The sequence below is a fragment of the Lepisma saccharinum genome, chromosome 30 (assembly GCF_977018435.1).
Source record: "Lepisma saccharinum chromosome 30, izLepSacc3.1, whole genome shotgun sequence".
NCBI classification, from domain to species: Eukaryota; Metazoa; Arthropoda; class Insecta; order Zygentoma; family Lepismatidae; genus Lepisma; species Lepisma saccharinum.
The window spans coordinates 17,741,364-17,765,056 of NC_139258.1; the positions used below are offsets into that span (position 1 = coordinate 17,741,364).

A 23,693-nucleotide genomic window follows, 5' to 3' on the forward strand; every position below is an offset into this window, starting at 1 on the left:
GACTGCAGAGAGGTTATCAGTGTATGGGACGATAGCTATCTTCTTGGTCATCAGGTGGATCCGGGTTTGTTCGTTGGTTGTTCTTGTGTTACTTTCTTTAGCGTCTTGTTGATAATGCCTTCACTGTATCCATTCTGTCTGAAGGCTGTGCGCAGGTGTCTTATTTCCTCTTAAAGGTGCTCTGTGTCACTGATGGTGATGGCTCGGTGAAACAATGTCGAGAGTACTGTTGATCGCTGGGCTGGATGGTGAAACTCTTGGCATTGAGATATAGGTCGGTGTGAGTAGGTTTCCTGTATACGCTGTGTCCTTAGGTCCCGTTCGGTTTGTGTGATGAGGATGTCCAGGAATGAAGGCTGCCGTTGATCTGTCTCCATGGTGAATTTGATATTCTGGTGCTGGTTGGTGAGGTGGACCAGGAACATCTGTAGCGCTGCTTCACCGTGCGGACAGATGACAAAGGTGTCGTCTACATATCTGCAAAATGTGGAAGGTTTATGTGGAGCTGAACGGAGAGTGCCTTGTGTTCGCAGATCTCCATGAAGAAATTGGCTATTGCTGGTGGTCACAAATGTTACAGGATATAGTAATTCACGATAAATTATGAATTGTATCAATTTACCTAATCCACTTCAAGATGTCTTACCTTGCAATCTTCCATCTGTCAGATTGTTCTGCAAAGGACACTAACAAAGTAAACTGACTGAGAGAATTCTGTTTTATTTTCCATGCAGCTTCCCTTTCTTTTCCTTCCTCAATATAAATAAAAGCTATACTGTGAAAAACATGCCTCAGGGCATTTATGAATATGAATACATTCAATGGGATTTGGATTAATAAAATTTGAAATTTTTCACGTCTAAGGAGAAAAATTCAAGCAGAATTCATACAATTCTTGGAGCCAATAAATCACACATAATTCCAGGAATTCCCGGTGAGTAGCCAGCCACCCTGCCTCATCAACTAGGTTTGGGGGAAATAACTCTTCAACCATCTACGATAAAAACTAATCAGAACCTAAGAACTACAAGTATACAACTAGATTCCCACACACATGACAAATTATAAACATGAATTGCTTACGCATAATATGGGGGGGGGGGGGAATTCTGAAAGCAATGAGAAACTTTTTTTTAAAAAATAGAATCCATCAATCCACGCAAACGAAAGTAAATCATTGCAGAATATAGACTTTACTGAATGCGTCGAAGTAGTGTGACATCATTAACTTTGATCATGCAAGCGCAGTCAGTTGTTTAAAAATGACTGACTGTGATGTTTCATTTCGACAAAATGTTGAGATTGAATTCCTTGTTAAAGAGGGAATTCCTATTGCTGAAATTCAGAATAGACTTCAGCATGTGTATGGAGATGTATGCATGGGTGCTAGCAGTGTTAGAAGATGGTTAAAACATTTTTAAAAAAATTGAAATACACGCATGAAAGATCAGCCTCTGAGAAGTCACCCCCAAACTGCCTCAACGGAATGCAACATGGAAAGCAGAGGGGTGAATTCTCATTGAATTTCTTGAACCTGGGGTAACCATAAATGTTCGCTGTCCTGGAAAGAAAAATCATCCAACACGATAATGCATGCCACCACTCTGCTCAGTTCACCAGGGAGGAAATTTGGGAAATGGGGAACTTCTGCATCACCCTCCTTGCAGTCCCGACAGGCTTCTTGTGTATACTTTGTCTGAAAAAAATCTTAATATATTTTCCTCACTTCTAAACTAGTGGCGTGCATAGGATTTTCAAAACTGGTGGTATATATTTTTTCTCAGCAGTCAGCCCTCTTTTTGCCATTTTTCCTAATTTTGGCCTTTTTTTTACGAACACTGGGCCAAATGGGGGCTATGACCCGCAGCAACTCCCCCTCCTTGCACACGACAAAGTTCTAGACAGCTCTTAGTAATGTTGTAGGGCTATGGCACAAAGATCGATGAGGATATTATTAGGTGACTGACAGAAAATCTCTCCGATGTAGACACACCATTTGAGGATAATAGTGATGAATGCAAGGTAGACCTGTGCCCAAGAGGGGTGTTGGCAGGGGTCATAGCTCCCCTCCCCTGCCATAGTATTTTTTTAAAAAGATCACCAGAAAGTGGGAAAGATGGAAAATAAGAGCTGACTACTAAAAAAATATAGTGATATGACTTCTTATTTACTATTTCTTTCTCATTTGTCTTATAATTTATATGTGTCTTCTAAGCAGTATCTTCCAAAATGTGTAACAGGCAGGGTGTAGATATTTTGCACATAGGTGTTGAAGGTAGTATATAATTTATAACTAAGTACCATCTGATACATCATTTCTCTGTTTATACATAACATGCTAATGGCCTGTCGGGACTTTCACGTCCCATTAACTGTAATTAGTATTATTACAATGTCAGATGATTTTTTGTTGTCAATCCTGCCAAAGGAAGTCTTACTCATACATATAAATGTTTCAAACTGCCATTTTGTTCCATAACAAAAATTCAGGCTATAAAGGGTTAACCTTTTGAGTCCCAAGGCCATTTTCACAAGTAAGCCTCACGGTCCCGAGCCGATTTTGAGCAAAATGCAGAGTTTCAATTAAATGAGTGTAGATCGGAGACTAATTGCCCTAGAGAGATGAGTGATATACCGTTGTATGCGGAATGAACCAGAGATTCAGACTATATGAAATTTATGCAAATTCGGCATATATGTGGTGGGGGGAGGGGGCTAACTCTCAAAATTCCAAAATTTCGGAAAAAGAAATTTGGTTCCCCCACCCTCCCCCCCTAGAAAAAAGTACATGACAGTGTTGACATGCACATGGAAATGATCGCTGACATGTAAGGAACACATTTTGACATCGGATACTGATAAACAAGCTTCCTTCGAATGCAGTTAACAGGAGGGAGTGAAAAGCATTGCTTTAGAACAACAAAGCCAGTCTTCCTTTGTCGGCAAAAATTTGACCTTGAAAAGAGATGCAAAAGAGAAGTACCTTTTCCCCTCCATTTTCATGAAAACAAAAAAAAAATGCTAAAAAAAAATTCTGTTAAATACATGAGTTAGGAACAATATATATATATATAAAAAAAACGAAATTCTAGCCAAAAATAGAAAAGTTATAACGTAAAAACTACGACCTTGACACAGCGTCTCGATCGAGAAGCTTGGGACCGTGAGGCTTACATTTGGGTATCTCAATCGAGTCGCTTGGGATCCAAAAGGTTAAAGAATGCTTTGTAGCACACACTTTATATACTGAAATTGCTGTTCTCTCCAAATTTACAGTAAATTTAAATGTGGGAAGGACTTTTGGAAAACCCTGTACACGCGTAAATATGGCACTTAAAGGGAAAGGTTTCTGATGCTCATTACACCATGTCATGAAGGCACATAACGAGGGATGTGGAAGTATGGCTCCACACATTCATGACCATACTCCAACTGCATTAGAGGCTGGGTAAAAAATTTTAATACGGTTTGAACATTGCAGAATTATCAAAAATATGACTTTCTTTTTTTGTAAATTAAGTTGTACACAGGTAAAGATTTCACAAAAGCAAAAACATAAACTTCCTCAAATTATATTCACATTAAATTATTCAAATACAGAAAGGGTGACAAATAGTTCTCGCTAATATACAAAAATCTTCTTCGAAAATGACAGAATTGAATATCACACATTGTCTTCAGTTGCACCAAAAATTGTTCTTAATAAACTGTACAGTTTTCTGCATGGAAAAAAAAGCACCTGGAGCATATGTTACAAATTGTGTGAACAAACTCAAATAATTTACCATATTATGCACAAAAAGTCGGAATTTCCAAAGTAAAATTCGACATCATCCACCACACTCTGCGCAACCACACAATTAGGACCTTAATGACCATACCTGAAATAAAAAAAATATTCATTAATCATTTATGTTTATTGTGGAAAAATAAAACAATACATCGAAAACAGGAAAAGTTACGTGGTTCATGATAGAAATTCTCATCGTGTGTTCATTTTGATCTTCAGCCGAGAGATCGAGAGAAGCGTGGCGGAGATGCCGACATTTGCGGCCTGTAATGCCCGCTTATTTTTATGGACATATGCAGACATTTATATAAATATTGCAAAACGAGCACTAACCTGTGTTATAAGAGTACGGTTTTAATTTTAGTAGCTTAGTGGCAGTATGTGCTGATGATTTTGACATGCCCATCTCCTGTGAAACACGGCGTAGAGGTTTGTTTGGAGAACGTTCTAACGCTGCACCAATTTCATCGAGTTTTGCTTCGGTTAGAATCAGTCGTTTTTGCTTAGGTGTTTTAAAATTTAACGATCCAGTTTCTCGTAATTTAAGGACAAGATGTCTAACCGTATCTCTATGTGGAGGTGAAACGCATGGGAATTTCTGTACAAATTGCCTACACATGTCTCGACACGAGTTTGTTTTCACGTAAGTGTCATACATAAAAATTCTTTGTTCTAACGTGAACCTTGCGACTGTCATTCCAATCGTCTCACTGACACAACACACATACACACTGCAATAACACAAACAAGTAACGGCAAGTAACCAACAATAACACTCTTGCCCACAGTACGAAATTAACACGCTCTTGGTTTACATCTGCTCGCCACTATATTCACAGCTCTGTCTTCATCTAGTTGCGAAGGAACAAAAAACTCAGATTTCGGATTGCAAGGAAGCTCACGAACACCATAGACTTTTAACGGTTTCGTCTGCAGGGTAATCTTGATACAGTGTTGCACATTCGAAATCTCCAAACGATCCCCATTGACACAAAACTCTTTCAAGGATATACTCTTAAGCAGGACGTTACTGGTCAAAACTATGATTAAAATGTTTCATTATCTGTGGCTCTTAACATCGTTTCTAAAGCGTATTTATTTGTGTATATAAGGGCAGAACTTGGATGAATTACGGAAGAACTTTTGCGTGTTATAACACAGGTTAGTGCTCGTTTTGCAATATTTATATACATGTCTGCATATGTCCATAAAAATAAGCGGGCATTAAAGGTCGCAAATGTCGGCATCTCCGTCAGCGCCGCCCGCCACACTTCTCCCGATCTCTTGGCTGAAGATCGAAATGAACGCATGGTAGTTTTATACTCAAAATACACAATTACTTCCCCATCATATCAAGAATAAGTCTACATCACTCAAGGGCAAAAACAAATGTTCTGCATTGTGTGCAAAATATTGTAACATTTTATAGTCACTCACCTATGGCTCATTTTAATATAAATTATAAGTTCTATCAATGTAGCATTTCTCTAAGCTTTGGAGAACATCCTGAGCCATTTTTGGATGCACTAGTAAAGAATAAATGAGCTCCAGTTTAGCCAATTGTGCTTCTGCCTTTGATACAAGTGATCCTAGGTTTGAATTCCCAAAATTTTGGTATGGACCCAACATAGTGAAGACATTACCTGAGAGAGACAGTAGCTGTCTCGGTCTCAAAAGCCAGAAAAGAGCTGTGATGGAACTCTTAATGAGCTGATCATGCGTCACCCAGAGAAAAGCCACTTGGCAGGCCTTGGCCCTTGGAAGGGCTGTCACACCATATACTTTGGACTAAACACTATGATGCAATAGACATGTGAGGGTCAATGCTTGTCATGCTGGATGATACATGTTCAGCCTTGAAAGTCTTATAATAAGTTCTGTGGCTCTGAGACTTCCACTACTGCTGTCAAGTAGCTAAGTGAACTCACAATGATGCTTCAACATGAACTTTTAGATTTCTATTCGTCTGCTCATATGCAAACCCATTATTATTATTATTATATATTATACAGGGTGTATCATAAGCAATAGCACAAACTGACACAGTTGAAAGTACACGATAATAGAAGCCAAAAAGTCTCAGTAAACATGGGTCTGCTAACTAGCTGTTTTCGAGATAATTGCGAATGTGTGGTTACAAGCCGCCACTGACTTCATTGTTTGTAAACGTCGTCCTAGTTGGTAAAATGCTAATAGTGTGTGTGAATGTGTGGTTAGATGCCATCACTGATTGCATTTTGTAAACACCAAGTGATTTACTCCTTGTGTGTTCCGATGTTTGCTCTTTGCTTACAAAACAGAACATTTCCGAGAGATGGCGTTGTAATCAAACAGGATGGATACAATCAGTACAGAGAATTGTACATCCTTGCGACCAATTCAGTAATGAACCGGGGGTGTTCGAAATAATTTGAAACTCAATGCAAAATTGCATACAGTATTGCATCCAGATTCAAGGATGACACCTTGAACACCTCCTTTAATTGTAACATGTAACATACTAACGTTTGTTAATGTAAGTAAGTAAGTAAGTAAGTAAGCAAGCAAGCAAGCAATGAGATCTCCAATGACTTTTCTTACTGTATTATTAGCATTTCACCAACTAGAGCAACGTTTACAAACAATGAAGCCAGTGGTGGCTTGTAACTACATATTCCCAATTATCTAGAAAACTGCTTGTTTGCGGACTCATGTTTACTGAGACTTTTTTGCTTCTATTATAGTGTACTTTCAACTGTCAGTTTGCACTATTACTTATGATACACCCTGCATATAAAGGGTCAAACAAAAAAAAGCAACTAAAATTGTTGCTACCATACGGGGATTTTATTGGCAGACAACTTGCATATATTTGTTTCCTAATGGTGTACATTTGCCTTCAATTAATTCTTACTCTTTACAGATTGTTGCATACAAGATCAAAGAATTCTGCAGCATGCTATACACGAACACACCCGGGGTATTGAACATTATTTTTGCAGATATGGTGCTGGAAGAAACAATGGACCTTCATTGAAAATTGACCGCAAGAGATTCCAGGAGATTAAAAAAAAAACCACAACATAATAACCAGTTCAGTGTGAAACAATGGTTAATAAGATTGTAAATTGTATGGAAATGGTTGCCGACATGTAGAAAACACAGTTGAGCAATAGATAACATGGTGTGTACATAAAGAATAAATAAATAAATTAATTTTGGTTAAAGTTTTGGGGCCACACTGCATTATAAGATTTTAATCATGTGAAAAACTACATGTGTACAGAGTGCCTGCAGGCAATATTACAGGGTGTACAATAAAGGAACCCAATAAAACATATTTTTTGCATCACCGTAGATACTGGCTCCAGACTTCACGGAAACCATCACTACACTGTGGAATTTATTTTGCACATTCCTTAGTTCTCAGACTTCAGCAGAGGGTGATGAGGAAATATGGCATCTTATGGCCTTCAAGGAAAGACAGCAGAAGGCTTGGAAGACCAAAAGAGCATTTTTCACCAAGTGTGGGGTGGGTGAAATGGGACCTGGACCAACATCTCAAACACCAATTTGATGGACAAACTGGAAGTGTAGCAGATGAGCGTCTGTGGTTGCTTATTGGATATAGACTTATGCACATGATTATTTATGTAATTTCAATTTTGAATGGACTGAATATCAGCTTGGGTTGGAGAATTATGACTGTTCCTTTTGGTAACAAGTCAATTTTTACACCCTGTAGGAGCCTTGTGCTTAATTAAATGCATGTTCATGGGCAGATATAACTGATTGCTTTATAATTTTTTCCTTGTTTCGTTATATTCTCTCATTTTTCAAAATATTATGATGTACATAGTGATGCAACAGGAATTTTAGATTCCAATCTACTCACAGCTAACACAATTGTGACAATATGTTTTAAATGGAAACTTAGTGTAACTTCATGCATTTGACTACAAATAGTTTGTGCTTTTGTAATAATAAACATCCTTACAGATTTTACAATGGTACCAGAGCATATGTATTAATAGTTTTTCTTGTATGTACGCATTGCTTGAATTGTAGAATTATTTTCCTGTAGTTTACGGTTATTACAAGCATAAGAAAACAGTTTTTCGTTATGGCGTTTATTAATTATACACACATGTATTAACTCGATACAAACACCGATGAGCCATTACATTATGCCACCCCGACCCAAGAACATTTAGCATGACTGGAGCGCAGAGAGTAACATGTGACCCACTCGTAGCATGATATATATTGGGCAGGTGTGCCTTGGTGCAAGCATTTCTGAAACTGCGCAGCTTATTGGCTGTTGTGAGCACGTATCAAAAGTGGTGCAATGATGGGCAAAAAACGACATGTCACCCAGCCGTGTGTTGACAGCGGCTCATTGATGCTAGAGGCCATGGGAGGTTGTCGTGCATTGCTCGGAGCGACCACAGGGTGAGACACCGCTCTCAAGTACAACAGTGGAGACCAGGACAATGGGACTGCAGACATAACGTGATAGCTCATTAGCGTATACCTCATTTCGATACAACCAGAGCCCTTTGCAGGTAGTTCCAACATGGAAAAAGCAATACAAATTGAAAAAGGTCTTAAAAAAAATTAGCAACATTGTGACCAGTGAAAAGACAAATTACACTCAAAATTTAATACTACCACATTAACCATAATTTCATAATAGCTGTAGATTGTATACTTTTTTTTACTAAAAGAAACAAGTAGAATTATACAATACTTATGCATCCCACTTTACACCTTGCAGTAGGCAGTTTTCTTATATTTACGCAACCCTACTTTTAATGACCACAGCAGCAAGGTCCTCCCTCATGACATGGTAATAAGAGTCCTGGGTTTGATCCCAGTCGGGATGCATTGCACAATGTTTCAGACCCAACTTCATAAACTGTAGATACAATACTTACAAACTTATTCCACAATACTTACTTTTGAAACTCCCATTCACTGTTGTCCAGGGGGCACACCTGTCGAGTCTTTATCCATCGAGATATGCAGTGGAAATGAAAAGCATGCTAAATGGAAAGGGGAAAAAATAATCAGTTATGCAAGTGATTTGATTTACATCTTTAGATTATTACATCACCACAAAATTCAAACCATTCAAACACAAAAACTCCTTACACTAATCAAAATTATGAATTGTGGAAAATCTTCACAATGAACATGAGAAAACTACTAAAACAAACATAGTTTCACACCAAATAACACATCTGCATACTTTATCTAAACATGAGCAAGAGCAATCCTGCACTGTCTTAATTGGTGATTAACATATGCATGTATTTTTTGACTCTGTATAAAGAAAATTTTAAATTCACTTTATAAAATATTCAGTCAAATCATATACTATTTTACACTAACATGGAAAATAAACTTTCAGAATAAAGAGAGACTTTTCACACACTGACTAATTCTATTTTAGCTTTTTTTAGGGGGGGATAGATTTTTGTCTAAATTTGTAACACTTTATTGGGTTTTTAATCCATATCTGGGCCATTCCACGAAAAGTGGTCCTACTCCATGTTAATAAAATGAATTAATATGAAAATTATTATTGTTTATATTTACATGAAGATTTATAGAAGTTTGTGAATGCATAAATTTGCACATTTCACCAATAAAAGTTAATAGCATCTGCAGCCTGTATGTTTCACAGGCAAATGAAGTCAAAACTGAGCCTATGCCATTACTCACAAGTTTCTTTCATTTGTTAGCAACAACCATAAAGTCCTTCATTATTCCATGAAATCAGCTCATGAATACTTTGATTCAATCTTGTCTAGAACCTTAGATTGTGTGTGTAAAATGTCACACACATAATGTTGGAATGCTCCATATATGAATGCAAAAGTACAAACCTGCACTGTCTTAGCAAGTAATTGTTCTTACACGCTGACTGTAAATATGATATTCACTTCATAAAATATAAAATATTCAAATGAATGAACCTTCACAGTCAAACCAAGTTACACTACAAGGAACGACCAGAAAGTAGTACAAGTTTCATAATAAAAAAAGAAAACTAAAAAAAAGAGTTTGTTGAACAAAAAATTTTCACTTATTTACATATGTTGAGCTATTTTTTCTACATTGGGCAGCCATGCCATCAAGGCACTTATTGTACCGGGGACAAGTTTTTGTATACCCTCATCATATACTTCTACGGCCAGTTCACTGAGAAATGCAGTTACCATTTGCTGGAGTCCCCTGTTGTTATTTAAGTACTCCCCCAAATTTTAATTTTGTAAAACAGATAATAATCACTATGGGCGATACCAAATCACAACACTCATTTCACACTTGGCAGGATTCTCAATTTTCTGGTTCATCTTGACAGCCCCAAGAAACATGTACACAAGCACAACCATGATGCATGTTCCATGCATGCATGATGATTGTTCCGATGTATTAAAAATTATCACGTAAATGAATGGATGCCAATTAAAAATTAGAAAGATGTTAATGCAGTAATCTTTAAGTATGTAACTGATGGTGGAAAGTTTAAAATTTGTACTTTTTAATGTACAAATATTTGTTAACTCAGAACCTGCAGTTGTTCAAATGTAACAACTTTCCTAAGCACAATGCATAGTGTGCAGAAGAGTAACATATTTGTTATGATACATGAATGGCATCAAAAGGGAGATGTGCATGTTACGACACACGCATCAGCTTGTGAGAATGTTTGTTTCAAGCGTCAACTTCATATTACAATTACTCGAGAACTACTCGACGTATTACAATGTAACAAATGCCATTCTTAATGAATTTTTCTGTACTTTCAAATGAGCTAAAAATAAAATGGGGTTTCCATTTTAAAAAACTAAGTTTGTGTTGAAAATTGTACTTTCTTACGTAGTTGAACATATTGTCCACTAATTTCATGAGCCCCTCTCATACCTTTATATCTGCAAAAGCAGTTTTGCAATATTTATTGTTGTTCATGAAATATTTCCGTTGGTAATATTAGGTGACTCACCCTGTATATACATACTGATAATGTGCTGATTGCTCACAATTAAATACAAACTAAAGGTTAAAAGATTAAAAATCAGTAACTTACGTGTGTGAGCATGAGATTTATCAAACTACGTTTCGAAGGTTATACTACCTCCTTCTTCAGGTTGAAACGATGTTTTCAGACACCTGGCTTGGTGCCTCATCGAGAAAGTGATGGTTGAGGATTTAGGTTAAAATGGTATAGGAAGGACACTTTCTAAAAAAAAAAAAAAGAATGTAAAATACACATACTAAAACCGCACAACACACTATAAAAACATAAGAACGTTCAAAGCTGATGACTGCGAACTGCCGATCGGTGCTCGGGGTAGGCAAATGCACAGTGTCAGCTCATACCTGGAGAAGGAAAATCCCCCCCGTCTTTCCTCAACTGCGGCTTGAGTCACAAATCCAAGGTGAATTCAACTTCCACCTCGGCGGCTTTCCTAACCTCAGGGGTAACATGGAAGCCCATCTCGTCTCTACTTCTGGCTGCTTTTTCCCATTTTTTAAAAAAGTTTATCCAGCCGTCTTCCAAATTCCCATCATCCCTATTGAGTTTATTCCTATTATCCGCGCATATATAGGCTGCCTCATACACATTCCTGTCCAATTTATTGTTAATCTTCCTAATGACTTCTCTTTTGGCGATCTTATGGCGGTTAACTAATACGTGTTCAGATAATCCTGTCTTGGGTATACCCTCCTTTACATCTTTATCATGCTCGCCCCACCTAATTTGCATACTCCTCCCGGTAGGTCCCACATATTCCTTTCCGCATTCACATACTATCCTGTACACTCCCTTTTGCTCTTCAGGGTTATTGCGCCTATCTCCCCTCCCTTTCTTATAAGACGTGAAGTGTTTTTCAATGCTCTGAGGTGCTCTCACCCCACATTTTATCCCGTATCCCCTTACGGATTTTTCAATTTTCTCGGAAACACCCTTAAAATATGGAATCCCGACAAAATACGTGTTCTTTTCACCGTTTCCTACCTCCGTTTTATCTTCATCTTTATCATTTTGCGATATTTCTTGTCTAACAATCTTTTTTGCTTTCCTAGCTACTTTTTCCATGTCGCTGATAGTATACCCATTCTTTATACCCACCTTCTTTATCCATTCTTCTTCTTTTTTTTTCTCTTTTTTGTCATTGCACAGTCTTTCGGCGTGAATGAAAAAGTTAAGAAAAACATTTAATTTAGTAAAAAAAGTAAAAAAAGTAAAGTGTTCCCCTGTGCATAGCACCACGCCATTAAGGCGTATAGGGGGTGTGGGGGTAACGCCCCACACTTTCTTGATCCGGTCGTGAGTGGGGGTGATGTGATCAGCATCACGCCCCTGACCGCCTTTAACCCCCAGGGTTTCCCCCAGGTACCCATCTTATTCGACGCTGGGTAAGTGCCGGGGCCGCTTCCACCGTTAGAAAAGTTCCCGGATTTGAACCGGCCGGGTTCAAATTTAGTTCTATTCGAATGTTGGGATCTCTTATGGAGGTACAGCTCGCCAGCCAACGGTTTATGAAAGACCCCGGTTACAATCTGTTGTTCGGTTTTAGTAAGGTACAAGTCCAGAAAGTGAATCTTTCTGTTGGCTAGATCTTCTCTGGTAAAACCAATTCTGGGATCTTGCTTACCCAATTTGTTGAAAATGCTATCAAGTTTGGTTTCATTCCCTATGATGTATCTCCCATAATATTTTACCCCTCCGCCCAACATGCTCCATGGCGGCTTTTTCGACATTGTGCATGAAGATGTTGGCCACGAGGCCGGAAATGGGGTTACCCATGGCCAACCTTTCTTTTTGTCGGAAGATTTTATCGTTAACGTAGAAGTAATTGTACCCCGTAATGAGAAAAAAACCACCGGACATATTCCCAGGCGACCGAGATATCAACATTTTGGTCTATTAACCATCTATACAAGCATTCCAAGGCTTTGTCCCGGGGGACACTGGGATACAGATTAATAACATCGAAACTACAGATTGCGTCTCGTTCTTCTTTGGTAAGTTTCTCAATGGTTTCTTTGACCATAAGGGAGTTTTTGATACTAAACTGAGTGTCCGTATTAATTTTCATTCGCGCCGAAAGACTGTGCAATGACGAAAGAGAAAGAAAAAGAATGGATAAAGAAGGTGGGTATAAAGAATGGGTATACTATCCGCGACATGGAAAAAGTAGCTAGGAAAGCAAAAAAGATTGTTAGACAAGAAATATCGCAAAATGATAAAGATGAAGATAAAACGGAGGTAGGAAACGGTGAAAAGAACACGTATTTTGTCGGGATTCCATATTTTAAGGGTGTTTCCGAGAAAATTGAAAAATCCGTAAGGGGATACGGGATAAAATGTGGGGTGAGAGCACCTCAGAGCATTGAAAAACACTTCACGTCTTATAAGAAAGGGAGGGGAGATAGGCGCAATAACCCTGAAGAGCAAAAGGGAGTGTACAGGATAGTATGTGAATGCGGAAAGGAATATGTGGGACCTACCGGGAGGAGAATGCAAATTAGGTGGGGCGAGCATGATAAAGATGTAAAGGAGGGTATACCCAAGACAGGATTATCTGAACACGTATTAGTTAACCGCCATAAGATCACCAAAAGAGAAGTCATTAGGAAGATTAACAATAAATTGGACAGGAATGTGTATGAGGCAGCCTATATATGCGCGGATAATAGGAATAAACTCAATAGGGATGATGGGAATTTGGAAGACGGCTGGATAAACTTTTTAAAAAAATGGGAAAAAGCAGCCGGAAGTAGAGACGAGATGGGCTTCCATGTTACCCCTGAGGTTAGGAAAGCCGCCGAGGTGGAAGTTGAATTCACCTTGGATTTGTGACTCAAGCCGCAGTTGAGGAAAGACTGGGGGGGGGGAATTTTCCTTCTCCAGGTATGAGCTGACACCGTGCATTTGCCTACCCCGAGCACCAATCGGCAGTTCGCCGTCATCAGCTTTGAACGTTCTTATGTTTTTATAGTGTTTTGCACGGTTTTAGTATGTGTATTTTACATTCTTTTTTGTTTTTTAGAAAGTGTCCTTCCTATACGATTTTAAACAAAATCCTCAACCATCACTTTCTCGACAAGGCACCAAGTCAGGTGTCTGAAAACATTGTTTCAACCTGAAGAAGGAGGTAGTTAACCTTCGAAACATAGTTTGATAAATCTCATGCTCACACACGTAAGTTACTGATTACTGATTTTTAATCTTTTAACCTTTAGGTTGTATTACACCCTGTATATGATTCAATACTATTACTAACATCTTCTTGCATACGAAGACAGTCTAATTTAATGAAAACATGTTGAAATACTACCACTCATGATCACTGATCATCCAAGCAAACATGCTGCATGAAGTAAAATATTTTGTGGTTGGATTTCGAACATTACGTGCTGGTTATTCACAGATGACAGCTTGCTGTGTTTAAGCTGCATTAATGACATTTTTTGCAGGAGACACAAAATGTGAAATAACACATTAAAGTGTGAGGTGCATTTTCCTACCATGTCTTGTCACGAAACGATGCAAAATCAAGTGCAAATGGTAAAATAAACTCAAACACAAAATTTAATGTTTGTTTACCGACGCAACACTTTCTGAAGTCTGAATTATCCTGTGAGTTATGCAAATCATGGAAAACTAATTCTCCTGCAAATATTTAAGAAGCAAAAATGGATGGACTTATTTATACAGGAAAAAATTATTAAAAATAAATTCATGTTGCACACTCTGAGAGCTATTTGGTCTAGGAATTAATTTGTTCGCCTGGACAAGAGATGGCGTAACGAGCATATCGTCCCACAGTTCCGTGTAGCCACACATGCGTTGAAAACTTCTGTCAGCGCGCATCGTTCGTCGTATAGGGCAGTTGATTGACGCGTCAACAACAGCATTTTGTAGTCAACTGAACATGGCGCAGTTCGTGCTAGATAAAGTGTTTTTGCGGGGTGTTCTGCTTCATTACTTTAACATGCAGAAAAGTGCTACCGAAAGTCATCGTATTTTGGTGGAGGTGTATGGTGACCATGCGCTAGCTGAGCGAACGTGTCGGAAGTGGTTTGCACGGTTTAGAAGTGGTGATTTCGGCCTGGAAGACCAAGAGCGACCTGGACAGCCAAAAAAATTTGAAGACGAAGAATTGAGAGCATTGCTCGATCAGGATTCGTGTCAAATGCAGGAAGAACTTGCAGAAGCATTAGGCGTTGATCAAACAACAGTTTCCAAACGCCTCAAAGCCATGGGAATGATTCAAAAGATGTCACATTGGGTTCCACATGAATTGAAAGACAGAGACGTTGAAAGACGAAAAACCATTTGCGAATTGCTGCTTCAAAGACAGAAAAGAAAGGGGTTTTTGCATTGCATTGTTACTGGCGATGAGAAGTGGATCCATTATGAGAACCCGAAACGAAAAAAGGCCTGGGTGAAGCCAGGTGAACCAGGTCCATCACAACCGAAACAAGATATTCACTGTGCAAAGGTTATGCTGTGCATATGGTGGGATATGAAAGGTGTGGTGTACTATGAGCTGCTGCAACCGGGTGAAACTATTAATGGAGAAAGTTATCGACGACAATTAATGCGTTTGAAGCAAGCTCTGGCCAGAAAACGACCAGAATGGGAGAACAGACATGATAAACTTATTTTTCAATATGATAACGCTCGCCCACATGTCGCAAAACCGGTCAAAACCTATTTAGAAAATATCGGATGGGAAGTTTTACCCCACCTGCCGTATTCACCAGACGTTGAACCTTCGGACGATTGTATGAATAACTATTTGATTGGACAGCGGTTCACTTCTTCAGAAGATATCGAAAAATGGGTCTCTGACTGGATCGCTTCAAAGGATGAGGACTTCTTTCGCCACGGAATCCGTAACTTGCCTGACAGATGGGCGAAAGTGGTGGCTCACGATGGACAATATTTTTCTTAAGGTATTTATGTATTTTGTGTTTGAACTACAGCTTCAATGTGTGCGTAACAACCGCACGAATTAATTCCTAGACCAAATACAATAATGTACTATTAGAATGGAAATGTTTTGTGTAATAAGTGTAGTTTTTAAATCAAATTTAGGGTTCTATTCACCATTTAAATGCCAAAATGCCACATATTATATTCCACTTTTGTGGTCAGTTCTTGTAATGAAAACTTCCATCTTTTATACCATAAATATGTGGTTCTACATACTAGTAAAGGAAAATGTATGCAGAAACAAAAGGTTTCTTTCCAGTGACAACAGTTTCTGAACTTCACAGCTGGTAGGGTCATGCTGAATTACTATTTCGAAATTACAATGAACATGAACTCACGTTGCACACTCCCCATGCCACTGTACATTCTTCACTGGTGACCGAGGCCTGGTTGGCTTGGCACTCAATACATAGGTCCATAATATGGTTTCGGCAGATGGCGCAGTTGTCTACTACAATATCTGAAAAAACAAATAAGGGCAAATGATAGAACTGACTACTTCAAGGTCATATTAGAATTTTTCAAGAAAACATTTCATGGAATTGTACTAATCCATACCATTCTTGCTATCTGGAATGTCCTACAAAAGCTCTACACTACTTACTGATTGCCTTACTGATTATTCTGATATTGTGCATACTTCAGCACATGGGCAATATTTGACCATCATGCAATACGGGGATATACCACTTAACTAAAACAAAATTAAGACCAGGCCTCTAACAAGAAAAGAAAATATCGCTATTATAAACTTCAATATTCTTACTTACTTCTTCTTCCCCTTCGTGCTGTTAGGCATCGGGGTCCTTCAGCCATCTGCTAAAACTCCTCTTCTCGTGTGTCACTCACTTAATTTCCAATAGTGTCTTCCATATTTAGTAACCATCTCTGACAGGTAGGGGTGTGCACGACAGAATTTTTTGGGTCGGGACAGAATCCCGACATTCGAGACTGAAAAAATTTGCAATTTCCCGACAAACTTGGGAAATTTTCAGGACAAGATATGTTCGAAAATTACCGAACATCTGGAAATCTCGAATTCTACAAGTCATTTTCACCTTAAGTGATTGTTTTTGCATCTGGAATAAAAACTAACAATTTCCGATAAGTTCCAGAAACTTACAATGCAGAAAACATCGAGAATTAATGACTTCTTAAAATGACCATTCGGTATTTCCTGACTGTTCGGGATCCCGAAAAGTCAGGATTTTTTTTCCTGATCCCGGTCCCGACTTTTCGGGATCCCGCACACCCCTACTGACAGGCATTGTTTACATTCTATCCGAGGTCTTCCTCTCCTTCCTTCTGGCCTTGCTTCCATTACTTGTTTCGGTTTTCTTTCATCCCCCATTCTCATTCACTGTATAAGAGAAGTTAAATATACTGTATATAAGGACTAAAATATCCATACCTGTTTAAAGCAATGCAGCACTTATGGAATGGCAACACTCAAGAAGCAATTCCATAACTGGGCTACCTTGTCAGTACAATAATAGTTATTAGTAGGCAAGGAAAAATATTTTTTAAAAAAATGTCTCCTCCTGGCCTTGTAAGCCAAGTGGTCACGTGTTTGATCCCCAGTGGAGGTGCATTGCATAGAGGTTCAAATCCAAAATACTTTGTTGCAACACTGTAATCTTCATCCAATATCCCCCACCCTTCCTGACTAAACACAGGAAGAAGTACCAGACTTCAGGAGATAAGTAGGCATTTTCAGAAAAACAAAATGCCAACATAGGGAGCATTCAGTGTGAAAGCATCTCATCCATCACAAATTGTGGTACGCATCATTTGCTACAATAGCTGAAATCATGATCCATACAGAACTGGAAAGTTGCATTTCAGCTGCACCGACATAGCCTTCATAGGGCATATTCTAAAGTCATACTAGTTTAACGCGTTAAATGAGTTAAGGTCACTTGGCATTCCATAAATTCTGTCGTGAACTTCAATATGGCGTCCCTTAAGTCAATTTTTGTGCAATGCATGAAGTTCGTTCTCGCACGAAACACACAGACTGGTAGGCTGGTTTGTTCAGTTAAAATCGCCTACTACTTGCAATGCGTGTGCAGGAGAGCTTCAAAATGCACTAGTTCGGGACATAGCTTTTAAGAGATATGAAGCAACATGCACAAGATCAGTGTGCCTCAACTGTTCTTAAAATGAGACAATGCCAGTAGTCGAGTTTATTCTGCCAGAAGGGAATGCCTTCCACTGGATGCCATGTGGAAACTTTCTATAAACAAAATGCTGTGTCTGCTCTTTAACCTAGAGCATTCCACAAGTAAAATAATTGGTTTCACCGGTCCACAAGCCCCGATACCTTCATTGAATTTGTTCGTTTCGTTAAGACTTAAGGAACGCATCCATCATCAGCCGGAATTTCTTGTACTACCATAATCCAGAAATTGCAATGCACACCTAAATTTGTACTTTACGATTCTCCATACACAATACAAAAATATTCCTAGAGGATACTACAGAACACTATGTATTATCTATTAAATCATACCAAAATTTAAATATTGTAAAACACTAAATCATTTCTTCACTTACCCCATGCCCACAGAGCGACGGCATTCCACTGAAATAAAGAGAAACAGATTTGAACTCTCAGAAAATAAATTTAAAGGTATATATCTTTTGAACCATTCTGTATCAAGTTTACTATACACTCACCTCACTTAGTACTATGTTAGTTTGTTTCTTTATACAGCATATTTGCAAAAGATACAATTCAACCAACAACTGTTATATGTTGTATAACACAGAACTTATTACTAACTTCATTTAACCTGTACATGGAAGGTTAAAATCTGGAGAAAATTCACCAAAAGCTGCCTGTGCAATATAGTGAAACTAAAAGTTTCCACGATTACTGGTTGGTTGCCAGTACTTATAACAAAGGTGCAAGAACTTAAACCATCAAAAAGATATTTGGCATCATTCTACAAAGCAATCACATTTTGACTCTCCCAATCTTCCTGAATTTTTAACCCATTCAGTGCAGAGTCACATGACATAGATAAGCAGGATAGACAGTAGCCAGCTTTTCTTTTCTTTTTTGGTTTGTTGCAAATACAGGCTAAGAAAGCTACGAAGATACAGATACATAGGCCTTTCTTAAGAAAGCTCTACCAGTATCATAAATAACTATGCAATACAATCTAATATATGGCTGACTACCTTATTGCTGCAGGTTTTAAAATTCGACTAGCATCAGTGCAAAAATTTATAATGGCATTTTTATTATTCTGATTAATAACACACATATAATGTGTACTCAATAGAGTACTGCACTGAACCACTTTCGCTCGAAAATACAGAATATCCAATATCATTTCAATGGGACAATAATCGCACAAATATATGTGTAAAAATTCATCCTGGTAGTTGCAGCCCATAATCATTTATTCATTTTCATATATTTCTATGTATTCGTAAGATAGTTTAAATTACATTTTAACATGGAGATGACTATGTTCACTTCAGTTTCAATCACACTTCAAGATCCATGTTTGAAGGGCCAATACTACAAAAAAATTATGGTTACACGTGAACTATGGGGTTTTGAGTGTTAACCGTTCGAGCAAAGAAACTGCCCATTCCGTAAGCCATCTAGTGTCATCCATGCAAACTATTAGACGATTGAGCAAAAAAGCCTCGATGCAGCACACTAGTACTAAATATTAAAAAAAAAAATTGATGGAAATTTTCATAAGTGGACTTGAATTAGTTTTTAACAGGATATGAAAATTCAGGTGTCAGGTGATAATTTTTAGGCACCCCAAGATCAGAGGTAATTTCTCTCTTCTGCTTCAGTTGATGTTATTTTAGTTCACAGCACTGACAATGATTTTTCTCCTCCAAAGTGACTAGACCTTGGGTTTCATAAAGCTTACGTCGGTGTACATTTTCATTTTCACCGAGTGACTATCTTCACCATGTGGAGCTATTTTAAACTGCGCATGTGCATCATTTACAACCTGGCCTGCGCTGCTACATGGATGTGTGTATTCTTTAATTGTTGATGTGTGAAGCTTACTTCAGTGTGCAATTATTTTCGGGTAGGAAGAATAATTTTTTCTACACGCCATGGATTTGTAAAAATACTGCAAGGCGTTCTGATATGGACTGGTGCTACTAATATGGTCACATGACAAGTATGCAGGTGACCAGTACTTTTGTTCCTGCACACCATGGAGTTGGAAAAATACCGAAACATGTTCCTCTCTATGGACTGCTGATAATAATGCAAAAGCAGGTATGAAGGGGTATTTCATTCCTAAATGCTTTTGTTGTTAGGTTAGGCACGTCAGGTTGAGGACTGTTAGCATTATTACTTCCATAAATACTACCAACACCTGATCATGTGATTTCTGGTACTCATAACTCTCAGGTATCTAGTACAATCTGGCAAAAGTAGCTACATATCCTATTCTTACCACCTTGTGAAAATAGTCCCATATCCTACTTTCACCACCTGGTGAAAATAGTCAAGACATTATATTTCACTTCTTGGTAACTACTCGTATTTACATTAATGGGAGTGAATGTACAATATAGAGAAAGTCTCCAATTTTGTTAATTTTCGGTATACTAACTAATTTTGACCTCCTAATCACGAATCTGTTGAAAAAAACCGGGGGTCACGTCTGAAAATTTGAAAAAAAGCCGATTGAATTTTTTTATATATATAGGTGTATATGCATAGTTTTACGAACAAAAATGTAATCTCCTGTCATTGTGTCCAACTACGCCGTTGTTTTACAAGAAAATGATTTATGATGTTCAATTCTAGTACGATCCCTATTTTTTTCGATTAATTTAGGGGTGAAATGAGTGCTAATGGAACCTAACCTAACCTCGTGTGAATGGTTTGTGGGGCTACCCGTGGATGGTTTTTGGGGCTAACGTCAATGGTTCGTGGGGCTACCCGTGGATGGTTTTTAGGGCTAACATCAATGGTTTGTGGGGCTACCCGTGGATGGCTTTTGGCGCTAACGAACAACTTTTGTACAATTTCCAGACGTGACCCCCGGTTTTTTACAACAGATTCATGATTAGGAAGCCAAAATTAGTTAGTATACCGAAAATTAACGAAATTGGAGACTTTCTCTATATTGTAAATTCTAGCCCATTAATGGTTTATTGGCATCAATCCACATCCTGCATTGAATATCTACAAGTTTATATGACATGGAACAAAATAATAATCCTTTCTTGTAATTCTTTGCAAAATTTTTGGAATGATAACACTGATGGTATGTCATAATGCAAATCATAATATTTTGTACTTTTACAAACGCAAGTCTGTAGTGTACTATCTAATAGAGTAATTACATTTAAAGAAGGTTGTAAAATGGGTATTTACCCTTAATTTGCACACACACCAAAAGGGTTAATGGAACGAAACTTTTTGATAAAAATGAACATGGTAACACTTCGTTCTAGTGAAAACGGATTTCTTCATTGTTACACAAGAAACTACTTACCGAAATCAGTTTCTATAGCATTATCGAAGTTCGTCAATGTATTTTCTTTCATCGTGTAATCTTTTTTAGCGCGAATTCCTAACCTAACCTACCTTGGCGTGATTGGTGTTTGCATGCGTGAATGGTTTGTGAGGCTATCCGTGAATGGTTTTTGGGGCTATCCGCTATTATTTTCGTGAAAACAGCATAATTCCACCCTAAAGAATGTTCCGCAATGCAGAATACGTAAGTAGGAATGTTAAAAAGGACGAAATAAATTAGTTATAGGGGTTTTCACGAGATCCAAGTGGTACCAATGAACATTATCGAAACACTTTTTATAAAAATTAACATTAACTCAGCTTACATGTATCTACACGATTTCACGTTCCCTTCTCTCGAACAGAAAACGAAGTATTAATTCTCTTGACGTTAGAAGCTTACTTCAGCTCGATGACAACCAACGAACACGAAAAGTATGTTAAGAACAAAAGGAGAAACCGTGGTCATAGTAAGAATTATTTGCCAAAAGAAAACAATCACATAAATTCTTATTTATTATTAAAACGATTAAACTTACCTTCTTGACTTCAAATCTTCTCTTCTCTCCTTTAGAACTGCTTGAAGTGGGCAATTCTGATTCATCATTGTCTATATCCATTGTGGAAGCCATGCTGAATGCTTTTGAATCTGTGGTCTCCTCTTCATAAAACTCAGCAGTGTAGCCAAAACGTTGTAATAAAGATTGCACTGCTTCTTGTAACGATATAACCACTGGCTCTGTCAGACACGAAAGTTACAGTACAAAAACTTGGAATTAGTAGAGTGGGATCACGGCCATCTTTAATCCGAGAGAGAGGCCGGAGCCTTCAATTTGACAACCCTGTAAACCGTGACATCAGCCGGCGGATGAATAATGATCAACGTACTAAAAACTGTCGTGAATTTTCAAATGTTTCTTCAGGTTTCAGTCTAAAATAAATATGGCAAAAACTCCACCCAAATGAATAAATTTCACTGTGCATGCCCAAAGAAATTTTCATTCTAAAGCACCTATCACACGGAACTGGATTTCTAGTTAGTTGGCGATGAACTAACTTTCTGGGTAGCAATCATGGCCACCTGGCTGACTGCTTGACTGGTTTTGAGGAATAGGACATGTTCTAATTGCTACTAACTTCTTCGACTAGATTCTGTGGAACAGCCAATCAGAGCAAAGTTTGGCCATGTGAAGATATTCTGTGAGTTTGTAAAGTAGCCTTTTTTTGTCTGTGGCTTCCGAGTGCATACAACACGAAAGGCAAGTTTACAATTGAAAAAGCTAAAATATTCTTCCATACGTGTATAGTAAACGTTGTAAAGTACGTATTTTATCAGCGCCGTTCTTCTCTACCTAAAACCATTTAATGCGATGAGATATTCCTCTCGTTTGGATAGTTATCGTATTTTAAAAGTGTGAAGTGATACGTTGTTTACATCTCGCGCGGCCGCCATTATGGAAACGAAAGACTATCGACAAGTACGGTATAACAAGTACCGTGTGAGGCGAAAACTAGCAAATGGGTAGTCAGTCCAGCATCAACTTGAGCATTCCTACTAGAAATCTAGTTCCGTGTGATAGGGGCTTTACACAACTTCCAGTACATAGCTCTTTTGCATTGAGGGCACTCCAATTGGAGGAATCAGGGTTGGCAAAATTTGTGTTTTTTTTAAAAAGAACAAAACAAACTGTTTTTTTTTTGTTTTAAACATAGTTTTAAACTTGAGTTAAAAAAACATGTTTTAAACATGTGTTTTAAACAAAAGAAAGTCAACCTTTTCCCAGTAAATTATAGTTAAAGTAGTTAAAGAAAAAATTAGGGGTGTGCGGGATCCCGAAGAGTCGGTACCGGGATCTGGAAAAAAAATTCCCGATTTTTCGGGTTCCCGAGCAGTTAGTTTTTGTACCAGAAGTGCAAAAACAAGCACTTAAGATGAAAATTACGTGTAGAATTCGAGATTTTCAGAGCTTCGGGAAATTTCGATCATTTCCCGTCACGAAAATTTCAAGACAAAGTCGGGAAATGGCGAATATTTCCCGTCCCGACCAAAAAAAATCTGTCTCGCACACCCCCTAGAAAAAATACTCATTTTTATGGAGGGGTCGCAGGTGGGCTACGATTCTGAGAATAAATCCTGTTTCACTCAAATTTCAGAATTCCAAATGTATGAAAATTCTAGCTCGATCGCTTCAACATTGTCTCCATGTATTTTTGTGATGCTTCGAAAAAAAATTTTAAAATTTGTTACAGATTTTGGTTTCTGAACTTCCATTAATCCCACACGTCAGAAGTTTCGGGGGGTTTGAACCCTAGAAACCCCCCCTCTAAATACGGCCATGATCGTGATTTCATCATACTATGTATGCAATTACGTCCGTAATACATACTGT

General features: G+C 38.1%; 1 protein-coding gene across 1 annotated transcript; it reads right to left on the reverse strand.

The window, feature by feature from the left end:
* Nucleotides 1–3,556: 3,556 nt before the first annotated feature.
* LOC145982067 (RING-box protein 1A-like) lies at nucleotides 3,557–22,104 on the reverse strand. Its single transcript, XM_083115660.1, has 5 exons — nucleotides 21,843–22,104; nucleotides 18,345–18,372; nucleotides 16,127–16,248; nucleotides 8,729–8,814; nucleotides 3,557–3,881 (listed from the first exon to the last, which is right to left on the reverse strand). Exons 1-5 carry the CDS (start codon nucleotides 21,933–21,935, stop codon nucleotides 3,869–3,871), a joined length of 342 nt encoding a protein of 113 aa, XP_082971786.1. The 5' UTR covers nucleotides 21,936–22,104; the 3' UTR covers nucleotides 3,557–3,868.
* Nucleotides 22,105–23,693: the final 1,589 nt, after the last annotated feature.

What these genes read in the sequence shown, in the direction of transcription:
- LOC145982067 (XM_083115660.1), bottom strand. Translation starts at nt 21,935, where the DNA reads ATGGCTTCCACAATGGATATAGACAATGATGAATCAGAATTGCCCACT. An exon ending in GAAGATTTGAAGTCAAGAAG is followed by an intron (nt 18,373 to 21,842) that starts GTAAGTTTAATC and finishes TCTTTATTTCAG; the next exon opens with TGGAATGCCGTCGCTCTGTG. An exon ending in TGGCATGGGGAGTGTGCAAC is followed by an intron (nt 8,815 to 16,126) that starts GTGAGTTCATGT and finishes CTTTCCATTTAG; the next exon opens with CATGCTTTTCATTTCCACTG.